The 15,134-nt window shown below is 40.3% G+C and overlaps 1 protein-coding gene across 1 annotated transcript in view; it reads right to left on the reverse strand.

The window, feature by feature from the left end:
- The window catches only part of ELF2 (E74 like ETS transcription factor 2), a 59,305-nt gene that overhangs the window by 22,029 nt on the left and 22,142 nt on the right, over positions 1 to 15,134 (reverse strand). The window contains exon 3 of the mRNA XM_070948305.1: positions 12,105 to 12,270. Within this exon, the coding sequence (XP_070804406.1) occupies positions 12,105 to 12,270 (166 nt within the window). The remainder of the gene's footprint in view (positions 1 to 12,104; positions 12,271 to 15,134) is intronic.

Below are 15,134 nucleotides of genomic sequence, written 5' to 3' on the forward strand. Positions count from 1 at the left end.
ATTTTTCTTCATAGAATTTTACTACCTTTTTTTTTAACTATTCAATTATGTACATTAAAAGGCTATTGTCTGAAAAAGAAGCATCCATGGAGAAGGAAAGATAGTTGCTTCTACTCAGTTTGAATCCTTTGTAGCCAGTGAGTCATCAAAAGGTGTCCACACTTGTGTATTTTGTAGGTACCTCACTGACTACAGTGAGACTTAAAATCATTTGTGAACATGCATATTGTTCCACATAACTGATCTAGAAAAAAATTTAGATGTTCACAATAAGAATGCTTTTGAAAATCTCCTCCAATGGGACTTATACTCTCAATTACACAAGTGCTGAATTGCAGCTTTAGTTTATAAAGATAATTTAGCTGTTTTTCAAAGCAATTTTATTTCAACAATTTCACTTCCAAAGTACAAATATCTACTAAATGCTTAAATCAAAAGATTGATTTCCTGGAATTGGCTTGGCTACTCCATAACTTTGCATGTAACTTTTAAAACATAGTAATTAGGCCAGTGGTGAAATCCTCCGTGGATTGCTACCGGTTCGCTGCATGCGCATGCGCAGTGCACACCAAAAGCACAATGCGCGCGCATGCACAATTCACACCAAATGCGCTTCGCGCAGAAAAAGGAAACTTAACAAGATAAGTAGAACAGTGAGGGGGGGAACAGTTGTGCCACGTGATTTAGATTTGCTGGAAAGCAGGATTTTCTGCTTTCTGGCGAATATAAATTGTGCAGGACAGCTGATCGTCGGAAATACTGGTTTGGATGAACCGGTAGCTTTTTTTTTTTTTACTACTGGTTCACCTAAACCGGTAGTTTTTATCACTACCGGTTTGCCCGAACCAAGTGCGAACTGGTAGCATGTCACCAGTGACTTAGGCCCATGTAAAACAGTGAACTTGAGTATTTTATCCATTGTATTCCCTTTTGTGCAAAAGGAAAGATAGGTATCTGCAAAGAGGCAAAAGACATCACATTTGTGTGATGCCACAATTTGTCTACTTTGTTAGATGTTTGATACACCTTAATTGTAGCATTGGTGTGATGGCCTCCCTTGTTGCAGATATTGCTGAAAGGGGTGAACTAGGATTTGGAGAAGAGGGTTGGGGAAGAGTCAGCAAGTTCAACTCAGCCTTGACTTTTTTTTTCTCTTGCTAAATGCATAGGAAAAAAGAGAGGCATACTCAAGCTCAGTGCTTTGCAAAACCTTTTGTATGGGTCTCTTTCAAATCAAGCATAGTGACTAGATGGGCATATCCACATGGGTTTTTGTAGTGACAAACCACTCACTGGTTTCTAATAAAATAGTTTTTTCACTTCCCAGTCTGTTACAGCCCTAATATTCACCAAAGGTTCTCCATCCAAGGCTACTCAGACAAAAACCTGCTTGGCTTCTGAGCTCAGACAAGGAAAGCAGTGTTGCTAAAACACTATCATTTTTTCCTTGCCCCTGAATAAAAATTCCTTGTTAAAGCTACCTGTCAGATCTAACTCAAAAATTAAAACTCAGATTAAATTATACTTTTTTTTTTTAATTTGATTTATATGCCGCCCTTCTCCGGAGACTCAGGGCGGCTTACAATGTGCTCAGCAATAGCCTTCATCCTTTTGAATATTTATACAAAGTTACAAAGTCAGCTTATTGCCCCCACAAATGGGTCCTCAATTTACCTACCTTAGAAAGGATGGAAGGCTGAGTCAACCTTGAGCCTTGGCGAGATTCGAACCTGCAGTAATTGCAGGCAGCTGGTCTTAATAACCAGCTTAATAACAGGGTGCCTTAGACCACTGTACTACCAAGGCTCTTCAGAGAGATTCATCATTTCCCTATTAACAAATTTTAAAGCATACTGAGTTTATATATATTAGGAAAACATTTTGAATATTGTCATTAAACATCAATGATAAAACATTGTAATCTTACAATATTGCTATTTTACAAAACATCTTTTATGATTTGGAATCAAATTTAATATTCAGAAAAATAATTTACATAAAGTACAATTAATTTTAACAAGTTGAAAAATCCAGAGGAAGAATGAAATTTATGTTTAGGTCATTCATAAAAAGGAAATGCAAGTTTGGAGTAGTTACAGGATTTCTTTCCATAATAGTTTTAAGTAGTAAGCAGTCTGGGGGAAAAAAAGAAACTTGTTTTAGAATATATCTGAGAATTTCTTATTAATGGGAATAGTTTTTCTAAATATGTATGGTTATAGACAACTATGAAAAAAATATACATACCAACACTGTTCCAGAGCAGTTTTCTCCCCCCATAAGGTAAATGAAGGAGGATCTTTTTAATTATCCATATTTTCATCAAGGTCTTCTACCTCCCTGTGGCAACAATATTTTAAAGTTAAAAAAAAAACTTTATTTGTGCCACAGGGAGGATTTCTGATGCAATATAAAGAATATAGAAAAGGAGACAAATGTTTAATACTATCATCAGATTAAAAAACACCTGTCTGGTGTCCTGAAAATAACAAATTCTGGAAGAATTAGTAGAAACTTTTACAATTCCATTTTATATGAAGTTCTTCAAACATCAAGCCATATCTTTCTTATTTAAGCTGTGAAATAACATATATGTCAGTTTCAGTCCTGAATAAATTGTTTACACAGAAATTAAGAGAAATATTTCAAATGTATATTTCTTAGAACACACTGTTCATGGTGCAGTATACTAGGTTGGATCCGTCTTGTCCCTATTTTGAAGAGATGGCATCTTGCTTTGTTGAAGGAACAATGGAAATAGCCCATTGGAGCAAAGTAGGAGACAATTTTTGGTCATTCATCTTTAGCCAGGGGTCTGTACCACCTTCCCTGTACTATTGCCTCTATAGTTTTAGGAGATCTCTCTCTCTTCTACAGAATAAGAGGAAGGAGAAATCAATAAAAAGAATTATCTTCTGAAGGAATTCTGGATCCAACTCACTAAAAAAGACTTCTATAAATGTTATTTTCACACAGTAAAATAAAGTACTAATATTTAGCAGGAAGTACTGTCTAATTAAAGTACTTTTATATAATTTACTTATTTAGTTTTATTCTTGATGAGATTATATAAAATCTAAGGGATCATGTAAAATAAACTTTGAGAATTCCTATACTAAAGAAGACAAGAATATTCATGAAGCTTTATAAGTCAATAGGATTAATATCTACACTTATATTTACAAGAATTTTGTTCAAAGAATCTCAAGATGAAATTCTAACTTATCTTAATTGAAATATCTCATTTTTTTAATACATCACGATTGTATCTAATTTTTAGCTAAGTAAAAGATACTGTAATTAATATAAGCTGTTGCTTCTATCTAAAACCTAAACTTAATCTTAAAAGTCAACATTATTTACTCTTAAAGTTCTAATAGCAACAAATCTTTGGGGATGTTCTGCTAAATAAACATTGCTTACTGATTGCTTTGTGCAATGACTGTTTGAAGGTACAAAGATGCTGAAAAAATAATTTTGCAACCAAAGTGTTCAGGACCTTTGCAGCATCTCTTATCATAGTCACATGTTCACCATTACAGTCAGTTAGTATGCATTGTCCTGTATCTGATGCAGACTCTTTTTTCTTGTTTCTTGTTTTACTCACACAGAATGCCAAGATTGCTTAAATAATCACTGAGCTGCTTTTTTTGGGAGCAAAGCTCTTCCCCCAAAGATGCTAACACCAAGCTCATGAGCTCAGATATGTGCCTTTAATTAGATGGCTGATAACTGCTTCCTATAACTGACAAGACTTTAATCACTTTCACACTTTCTGCTTTTGTTTGCCTCCTAAATAGCTTCTGGCTGGGAGAATTCTTTCTGAGCCTCCTTACTCTTGTAATCCCTTCCTCTGCAATGAATGTAAATACAAACATTAATTCCCTTCTTGTTAATTATCCCAGTGCTCAGTTGAGTATTCCAAAGGCCAGAGGAGTGGGGGGAAAGGAAAGTTGAAGTAAAATCATAAGCACTTGTGGTCACATGATTTTCCACTTAATGATTACATCATCTAGAAACTAAGTTGCCAGTCCCAAATGTGTTGCTAAATGAGTACTACCCATAACTCATGACATTAAACTAGTTAACTAAACTTCAGTTTCATACAAGTCTTATTTTTTTTCAAAGCCTATTTTAGAAAAAAAAAAAACTTCCATAATTACCCCAAAACTAAATTTACATGGATGTAGATCCGAGATTTAGTCAGATAAATAGCTTTTTAAAAAAATTTAATAATATATAGGCCAACTGCCCAGCATCATTACCCTCATCTGTTCATGTCCCATAGGATTGTTGGTACTTCTCTTCAAGTAATTTTTGTATATAAATACTGATTATTGTATTTCCTAAGCAGTTTGCAATGTGACACAGATATTTGAGAAGCCTCAAAGATATTTTGAATATTTTAATTTATAAGATTACTCATACAAAATCTTACACTAAGGAAATTTTTTTAAAGTTAAAGGTTTCCTCTGTCCAGTCATGATCGACTCTAGGGGCAGTGCTCATCTCCATTTCTTAACCAAGGGAGCGGCATTATCTGAAGACGCGTCTATAGTCATGTGGCCAGCCTGACTATACAACCAGGGGTGGGATTCAGCCTATTCAGACTGGTTTGGGCAAACCGGTAGCTCTGATGATCAGCTGAGAGCGAACCGGTTCGCTCCGACAATCAGGTGGGCCCACCCGCCCCTGCGCTATACTGACCTATATTTCCTTTGCTTGAAGCCCAGCTGATAGGCATGACAGAGCGGATTGCCATGCCTCAGCTGTTTTACTCACCCGGGGCTGCAGTAGAAGGTAAGTTTTGGAGCTGTTTTCAAATGCACCACGCGCGTTCAGCGAACCGGTTGTTACACCAGTTGAATCCCACCACTGTATACAACGAGGCGCACGGACTGTTGTTACCTTCACACCAAACTGGTACCTATTTATCTACTTGCATTAGTATGCTTTTGAACTGCTAGGTGAGCAAGAGCTGGGACAAGTAATGGAAGTTCACCCCATCAAGCAGTGCTTGGATCTCAAACCTGGGCTCTCAGTTTTCCAGTTAACAAAGTCAGCGTCTTTAATTGCTGAGCCATCACTTATTTTACCACAGTATCTTAAAATCCAAGCTTTTTGTGAACTTTAAGCTTAATTACATAATTACGGGTCTCCTTAAAATAGCAGAAGTACACTTTTGGAATATAAATATACTATTGAACTTGTTTGATCTTTCACAAAGAATTTTGTATATTACCCACTAAATTGAAATAGTCTGTTCCTAATTGCCAGGCCTTAAAGGAAGCTTTTTAAAATATATAGTGCATTAGCACAGATTCAAATCCCATGAATGTCCATATATAATCTCATCATATTAAATCAAAATATTTACTTTACAAGCCAGACAAACTTCCTATAAAACTCTTTATATATCTTATAAATCACAAAAAATAAATTTCCATAAATTGCATTATAACTTTCTTCTGTATAAAATTCAGTACAGCCTCAATTTAACATGCCATGGGGGGGGGGTTATTTACAGGTAGTTACCATTTCTTTACTGCTCGAAGTTACAATTGCACTAAAAAAAAAGTGACTTATGACACTTTTTCACACTTAACCATTGCAGCATCCCCATGATCATGTGATCAAAATTCAGATGCTTGGCAACTGGCATGTATTTATGATGCAATTGCAATAACCCAGGATCATGTGATCACCTTTTGCGATCTCCTGATAAGCAAGGTCAATGGAGAAGCCAGATTCATTTAACAATCATGCTAGCAACTTAACAACTGCAGTGATTCACTTAATAACTCTAGCAATAAGGGCATAAAATGGAGCAAAACTCACAAATCTGTTTTGCTTAGCAATAGAAATGTGGGGCTCAATTGTGATCGTAAGTCAAGGACTACCTATACTGTAAATCTAAACATCTGTTAAATCTGAATTTATGTTTTTTATATCAGCTTAGGACATTTGCATAGCTACAAAATTGATCTAACTCAGAGGTCCTCAAACTTGGCAGCTTTAAGACTTGTGGACTTCAACTCCCAGAATTATCCAGCCAGCAGAGCTAGCTGGAGAATTCTGGGAGTTGAAGTCCACAAGTCTTAAAGCTGCCAAGTTTGAAGACCTCTGAAATTCTACCTAATGTAAAATAATTGCAATGTTTGCAATAAAACCTGACATTATTTTGTTAAATTATACAGTAATCCTTAATTTACAACAGTTTGTTTAGCGACCATTCAAAGTTACAATGGCACTGAAAAATGTGACTTATGACTGTTTTTCAAAATTACAAACTTTGTAGCATCCCTAGGATGATGTGTTCAAAATTCAGACGCTTAGCAACTGGTTTGTATTTATGACCATTGCTGTGTCCCAAGGTCATGTGATCACCTTTTGTGACCTTCTGACAAGCAAAGTCAATGGGGAAGCCAGATTCACTTAACAACTGGATTACTAATTTAACAACTGCAGTGATTCACTTAACAACTGTGGCAAGAAAGGTCATAAAATGGGGCAAAACTCAATAAATGTTTCACTTAACAACAGAAATTTTTGGCTCAATTGTGGTCGTAAGTCAAGGACTACCTGTACAGTATATTTAATGTTTATTTAACACAGTTCATTTAATGGTTTGTTTTGAGCTCTCATCAGCTATTCCTGCTAAAGTTAACAAATTCACAGATGTATGTACACATATCAGTGAGTGTACTGTAAAGCCTCAATTTATTAGATCTCAGTTTAATGGACCTCAGCAAAGGGAAACTTTTTTGTTCAGACTTCTCCATTTACAAGACTAGTGTCCATTAAATTGAGGGTTTCTCCATTATATCAGGATTATAAATGGATGTCAGATATGCCAGTGATATAATTGTGTAAATGATGTAAATTGACATCTTTTCAGATATAAAGAATACCTTCTGCCATGTTAAATTGAGGTTTTATTGTCATATATCATTGATTTTGAGTACTGTAGTGTATTGTACAATTCAGTGTACAATGTGAATCTAGTTACTATTCATCTATAAACTATGATGTATTACTTCCTGCAAGATGTACCCTCAGTTAATCATAACTTGTTCGAACCATAAGTAGTAATTAGTCAATACATTAATTGACTAACACCTTCTTTTAAGGTTTGCTTACACAGAGCAAAAACTAAATAAAGGGGTCTAACAAATCTTACCCCTTCATGGATCACTGCCTTGTTGTAGTGAAGGGACTTGTGTAGCTCAATGAAGCTATGAGCTATGTTGTGCAGGGCCACCCAAGACGGACAGGTCATAGCAGAGAGCTCTGACAAAACGCGATCTACTGGAGAAGGAAATGGCAACCCACTCCAGTATCTTTGCCATGAAAACCCCATGGACAGTACCAAAAGGCAAAAAGATATGATGCTGGAAGATAAGCCCCTCAGGTCGAAAGGTGTCCAATATGCTACTGGGGAAGGCTAGTACCAGTAGCGCCAGAAAGAATGAAGCGACTGGGCCAAAGCCGAAAGGACGCTCAGCTGTGGATGTATCTGGTGGTGAAAGGAAAGTCCGATGCTGTAAAGATCTATACTCCATAGGAACCTGGAATGTAAAAACCATGAATCAAGGTAAGCTGGACGTGGTCAAACTAGATGACAAGACTGAACATTGACATCTTAGGAATCAGCAAACTAAAATGGACAGGAATTTCAGATGACCATCAAGTATACTACTGCGAGCAAGAATCCCTCAGAAGAAATGGAATAACCTTCAAAGTCAATAAAAGAGTAAGAAAAGTGGTACTGGGATACAATCCCCAAAATGACAGAATGATCTCAGTTTGAATGGCAAACCATTCAGTAGTCCACGTCTATGCCGCAACCACTGGTGCTGAAGAGGATGAAGTTGACCGGTTCTATGAAGCCCTACACCACTTTATAGAATTAACACCAAAACATTATGTCCTTATCATCATGGGGGATTGGAATGCTAAAGTAGGAAGCGAAAAGATAACCGGAATGACAGGCAAGTTTGGCCTTGGAGTACAAAATGAAGCAGTGCACAGGCTGATAGAATTTTGTCAAGAGACTACAATGGTCATAATAAACACTCTTTTCCAACAACCCAAGAGACGACTCTACACATGGACATCACCAGACGGTCAACACAGAAATCAGACTGACTATGTGCTCTGCAGCCAAAGATGGAGAAGCTCTATACAGTCAGTAAAAACAAGACCAGGAGCTGACTGTGGCTCAGAGCATGAGCTTCTCGTTGCAAAATTTAGGCTTAAATTGGAGAAAGTAGGGAAAAGCACTAGGCCACTCAGGTATGAATTAAATCATATTCCTGATGAATATACAGTAGAGGTGACAAATAGATTTAAGGAATTAGATCTGATAGACAGAGTGCCTGAAGAACTATGACAGAAGTTCGCAACATTGTACAGGAGGTAGCAACTAAAACCATCCCAAAGAAAAAGAAATGCAAGAAAGCAAAATGGCTGTCTGAGGAAGCTTTGCAAATAGCTGAGGAAAGAAAGGAAGTGAAAGGCAAGGGAGAAAGAGAAAGATACACCCAATTGAATGAAGAATTCCAGAGAATAGCTAGAAGAGATAAGAATGCATTCTTAAATGAACAGTGCAACAAAATAGAAGAAAACAATAGAATAGGAAGGACCAGAGATCTCTTCAAGAAAATTGGCAATATGAAGGGAACGTTTTATGCAAAGATGAGCATGATAAAGGATAAAAATGGCAGGGACCTAACAGAGGCAGAAGAGATTAAGAAGTGGTGGCAAAATTACACAGAAGAACTATACAAGAATGAGCTTAACATCCCTGATAACCACGATGGGGTGGTCACTGACCTCGAGCCACACATCCTGGAATGTGAAGTCAAATGGGCCTTAAGAAGTCTGAGCAACAACAAAGCTAGTAGAAGTAACAGTATTCCAGCTGAGCTATTCAAAATCTTGAAAGACGATGCAGTAAAAGTGCTACACTCAATTTGCCAGCAAATTTGGAAAACTCAACAGTGGCCACTGGATTGGAAAAGGTCAGTTTACATTACAATTCCAAAGAAGGGCAATGCCAAAGAATGTTCAAACTATCGGACCATTGTACTCATTTCACATGCTAGCTAAGTTATGCTCAAAATCCTACAAGCTAGGCTCCAGCAGTATGTGTACCGAGAACTCCCAGAAATACAGGCAGGATTTCGAAGAGGCAGAGAAACTAGAGATCAAATTGCCAACATACGCTGGATCATAGAGTAAGCTAGGGAATTTCAGAAAAACATCTACTTCTGCTTCATTGACTATTTAAAGCTTTTGATTGTGTGGATCACAACAAATTAAGTATTTGTTGTGATGTACCAGACCATTTTATTTGTCTTTTGAGAAACCTACAGCATATGCAGGTCAAGAAGCAACATTGAGAACTGGACACAGAATAACTGATTGGTTCAAAATTGGGAAAGGAGTTTGGCAAGGCTGTATACTGTTGCCCTGTCTATTTAACTTATATGCAGAGCACATCATGAGAAAGGCAGGGCTAGATGAATCAAAAGTTGGAATTAAGATTGTCTGGAGAAATATCAACAACCTCAGATATGCAGATGATACCACTCTAATGGCAGGAAGTGAAGAGCAACTAAAGAGCCTCTTGATGCAGGTGAAAGAGAGTTCAAAAGTTGGCTTAAAACTCAACATTAAGAAAACTAAGATCATGGCATCCGGCCGTCTCAATTCCTGGCAAATAGATGGGGAAGAAATGGAAGTAGTGACAGATTTTATTTTCCTGGGCTCCAAGGTCACCACAGATGGGGACTACAGCCAAGAAATTAAAAGATGCTTGCTCCTGGGGAGGAAAGCTATGGCAAATCTATACAGCATACTAAAAAGCGGACACATCACTCTGCCAACAAAAGTGCATATAGTCAAGGCTATGGTTTTCCCAGTTGCAATGTATGGCTGTGAAAGTTGGACCATGAGCCACGGTGGCACAGTGGTTAGAGTGCAGTACTGCAGACTACTTCTGCTGATCACCAGCTGCCAGCAGTTTGGCAGATCAAATCTCACCAGGCTCAAGGTTGACTCAGCCTTCCAGCCTTCCGAGATCAGTAAAATGAGGACCCAGATTGTTGGGGGCAATATGCTGACTCTGTAAACTGCTTAGAGAAGGCTGTAAAGCACAATGAAGCAGTATATAAGTCTAAGTGCTATTGCTATAAGGAAGGCTGAGCACCAAAGAATTGAGGCCTTTGAACTATGGTGCTGGAGAAGACTCCTGCAAGTCCCTTGGACTGCAAGGCGATCAAACTGGTCAGTTCTAGAGGAGATCAACCCTGACTGCTCTTTAGAAGGCCAGATCCTGAAGATGAAACTCAAATTCTTTGGCCAACTAATGAGAAGGGAGGACTCACTGGAGAAGAGTCTAATGCTGGGAACAATTGAGGGCAAAAGAAGAAAGGGATGATAGAGAATGAGGTGGCTAGATGGAGTCACTGAAGCAGTCAGTGTGAGCTTAACTGGACTACGGGGGATAGAGGACAGGAAGGCCTGAAGGAACATTGTCCATGGGGTCACAATGGGTCGGACACAACTTCGCAACTAACAACAACAACAAATCTTGAAATTACAGTTTTTCTTTATGAAAATGCAGACTACAAGTTACAGATAGTCCTGAACTATTCGTTAAGCAACCATTCAAAGTTACAACAGCACTGAAAAAAGTGACTTATGACTGGTCCTTGCACTTATGACTGTCACAGCATCCCCAGTCTTATGACCCTAACCCTAACCCTAACCCGGTCAAAATTTCAGCAGCCAGCATACATTTATGATGGCTGCAGCACCCTGAGATCGTATGATCACCATCTGCAACCTTTTCAGCTGGTTTTTGACAAGCAAAGTCAATATGAAATCTGGATTTGCTTAACAACCACTTAATTCAGTTAACAACTGCAGTGGCAAAAAAGTTCGCGAAACTGGGTGTGACTCACTTTACAGTCACCTTGCTAAACAATAGAAATTCTGGCCCCAAATGTGGTCAACTAACAATCACAATTGAGCCCAAAATTTATGTTAAGTGAAAAATGTGCTAAGTGAATTTCTCCTATTTTACAACTTTTCTTGCCACATTTGTTAAATGAATCACTGCAGTTGTTAAATTAGTACAATGTTAAATAAATCTGGCTTCTCCATTGATGTTGCTTGTCAGAAGGTCTCAAAATGACTCCTGAACATTGCAACCATCATAAATATGAGTCAGTTGCCAAGCATCTGAATGTAAATCATGTGACCATTGGAATGCTGTAATGGTCATAGTGTGAAAAATGGTCATAAGTCACTATTTTCAGTGCTGCTGTAACTTTGAAGAGTCACTAAATGAACTGCTGTAAGTCGAGGTCTACGTGTATTGTTTTATAAAAAGGTAATATTTCATATTTCCTATCATACTACCAAGGACCGTGATGGCGAACCTATGGCACGCATGCCACAGATGGCACGTAAGGTCCTCTCTGTGGGCACGTGAGCCGTCACCCCAGTTCAGCTCTGCCACATATGCGCGCGCAACTCCCACCGGCCAGCTGGTCATCGGGTCTCTGCCGCGCATGCGCAGATGGGCAAGTTGTATGCGGGGGGCTACGCATGCATGCGTGGGGGTGTGTGCGGGGGGCACACACACATTTTAGGGGTTCAGGTCGGCGTGCATGCAATTGCGCGCACGCATGTTTTGGACACTCGGTCCGGAAAAGGTTACCCATCACTGATCTAAGAATACAAAGTAACTAGCATTATATTAAAATACCAAAATAATTTTACATCCAAATAAATTAGGATTGACTATATATTTAGTTTTTGCAAAATGCTATTACTGAAACAAAAACAGCAAGTATCTCAGCAGATGTTATCTATATTTTGGAATACAAACTGAAAAATTACACAGGAAATAATTCAGCTGGTATGTGGTGCATCATATGTTAACAGTGAACTTATTAAGTTCTAGATTTCATAGGGTTTTGTTGGTTTTTACTTATTGCTCCTATTAAATGGAACAGGGCGAATTTTAATCTGTAATTAAAATGTTGAACAGACCAAATAAGTCATTTCTGGCAAAGTATTTAAAGGTCTACCTGTTTTCACAGTTTCAGTCTCGATTTCTTGTTCTTCTGCAACATCTTGTAGCAGGTAAGTTTCATCATCATAAACAAAAATCTGTGCAGCATATCCTTGTTCTACTCTGGCACATGGTACAGGCTCTACAATCACTGCTGGATATTCAGAAACTGCTTCATTCTCCTATGGAACACAGTGAGAAAGATGTGAATAATATCATCATCTCAATCCAAGCAATGTTTTCTGTTTGTAAAGCTATGTCTTTAATATCATTTTACAAATCAGTCTGGATATAAGGTATGAATTTGAGAAAATACACCAGTGTAAAAAACATGCAAGCATTATTAACTTCTCACCAAATGTGTACCAAGTCTTGGAAAAACATGTAATTTTAAATGTACTAGCATTTTATTTTCATAACTTGGAAGTGACTAGGTACATTAGTAAAAATAATCAGAATAGAAAAAATAGCATGGTTCAAATTTATACTATTAATATTTTTATATTATTTTAAAATACATTTTGTTCAACTCCTGTTGGTGAACATACTCCTGTCTCTTGTTTTCACCACAACAACCCTGTAAGGTGGATTGGGCCAAGAGAGAATGGACATTGACTTACCTGAATGTCCTTTTTCGGAACGCTGCGTATACACTCCAGCATTGGGAAAATCCTCTTATCTGACAGCAACTGAGAGAACTTTTTTTACTTATCTACCCACTCTGTGCTCTCTCCACGCCCCCTTTTGCACCCGAATCCCCAGTCTTGAACGAAGACACCATAGGTGAACTACAACAAAATTTATTAACACAAAACCACCACAAACCAACATACAAAGAAAGGGAGGGAAATGGAGTGTATACGCAGCGTTCCGAAAAAGGACATTCAGGTAAGTCAATGTCCATTTTCCAGAACGCTGCTACTACACTCCAGCATTGGGACATACCCAAGCCTAACTTCCAGGGTCGGGCAAAACACTATCCAACTCAGAGGACCCAGCCACCACTGCTTGCAAAACTCGTCGCCCAAAAGACGCCTCAGCCGAAGCGTAGGCATCAATACGGTAATGTCTTATGAAAGGCGACAAGGAAGTCCAAGTAGCCGCCCTACAGATGTCCAACACAGAAGCCTGGGTAGCCCAGGCTGCAGAAGTAGCCGCACTCCGCGTAGAATGAGGCAGAATGTTCCCAGGAACAGGACGACGCTGATTCTCATAAGCAGCAGCAATACAGGCCTTAATCCAACGACCAATCGTGGTCGACGACACTTTCTGACCCATGGATGCAGGATGGAATGAAACAAATAGGGCTTCCGTCTTCCGAAACTCGGCCGTCCTACGCATGTAACGTCTCAACGCCCTGCGCACATCCAGAGTGTGCCAGAGAACCTCCCGGTGATGTCTCGGCGACGGGCAGAAATCCGGAAGCACTAATTCCTGCGCCCGGTGAAACCACGAGTTAACCTTGGGCAAAAAAACAGGATCCATCCTCAGGACCACAGTGTTAGCATGAAAAATGCACAAATCTTTCCTGACGGATAAGGCAGCGAGCTCAGAAATGCGTCTAGCCGACGTGATCGCCAGGAGAAATGCAACTTTGAACGACAGAAACTTAAGTGAAGTGGAACCCAGCGGCTCAAACGGAGACAAAGTGAGAGCCTGCAAAACCAAAGATAAATCCCAAGTGGGATAACGATGAACCGTAGGCGGTCTCAGGTTCGTAGCTCCATGAAGGAACCCCTTCACCCACGGATGATGAGCCAAGGAAGTGTACGGTGGACAGGATAACACAGTGGCCAGGGCCGCCACCTGGCGCCTGAGAGTGGCAGGAGACAAACCCCGTTCCAAACCCGCCTGTAGAAAAATGAGGACATCCTGAACCGTTGCAGACGTAGGATCCACATGAGCAGTCGCACACCAACGGCAAAAGGCTCTCCACGTGGCTTCGTAGATCCTCGTCGTGGATGGTCGACGGGCCGACTGAATTGTACCAATCACCGTATCCGGCAAACGGCCTTTCTTCAAGAGGACGCGCTCAAATGCCAGACGGCCAACTGCAGCCATTGGGGCTCGGGATGACGAATGGCCCCCTGACACAGCACGATCCGATGTGGAGGAATCACCCACGGGTCTGTCACCGAAAACTCCACAAGATCTGCGAACCATGGCCTGCGGGGCCAATGTGGAGCCACCAGTAATATCTCCGCCCTCTCCACTATCATCTTGCGAACCACCTGCTGAATCAGAGTGACGGGTGGGAAGGCATATAGTAGACCCGCTGGCCAACGACACCGCAGAGCGTTTGTGTCCTCTGCCGCTGGAGTCGGATACCGAGTGATGAACCGGGAAAGTTGGGCGTTGGTCGGACTGGCGAACAAGTCTACCAGAGGCCGTCCGAAGCGAAGAGAAATCTCCTGAAATAGACTGGGAAGCAGCTGCCACTCGGCCTGGTCTATCACTTCCCTGCTGAGCCAATCCGCTCGTGTGTTGGCTTCCCCGGAAATGTGGTCTGCGAGGATGGACTCCAGATTCCTCTCCGCCCAGTTGAACAGACGTGTCGACTCGAGCATCAGCGTCTGTGACTTCGTCCCCCCTTCCCGGTTTATGTGCGCTTTGGCAGATGTATTGTCCGTGAGAATCAGGACATGACGACCCCAAACCAGCGACCGGAAATGCAGAAGGGCGAGACGAATGGCTCGAAGTTCCAATAGGTTGATGCTCTGTGCACGTTCCTCTGGAGACCATTGTCCTTGACCCACCTGGGCGCCCAGGTGGGCTCCCCAGCCATGGAGGCTGGCATCGGTGGTGATCACGACCCGGTCTAGTTCCAGAAAACTGCAACCTTGCAGGATGGCCGACGACTTCCACCAACACAGTGACATTCTGACTCGCGGAGGCACGAACACCGTCCTTGTGGAGTTGGAACTGCCTGTTCTCTGGAATGGAAGCAGAAGCCATTGCAGTGGACGAGAATGTCTGCGTGCCCACGGAACAACACGGAAACACGAGACCATCTTCCCCAACAAACGTGACAGCGTCAATAGAGGAG

The sequence above is a fragment of the Pituophis catenifer genome, unplaced genomic scaffold (genome assembly GCF_029215685.1).
Source record: "Pituophis catenifer annectens isolate HBS135680 unplaced genomic scaffold, rPitCat1.0.hap2 SCAF_8, whole genome shotgun sequence".
Lineage (NCBI taxonomy): Eukaryota > Metazoa > Chordata > Lepidosauria > Squamata > Colubridae > Pituophis > Pituophis catenifer.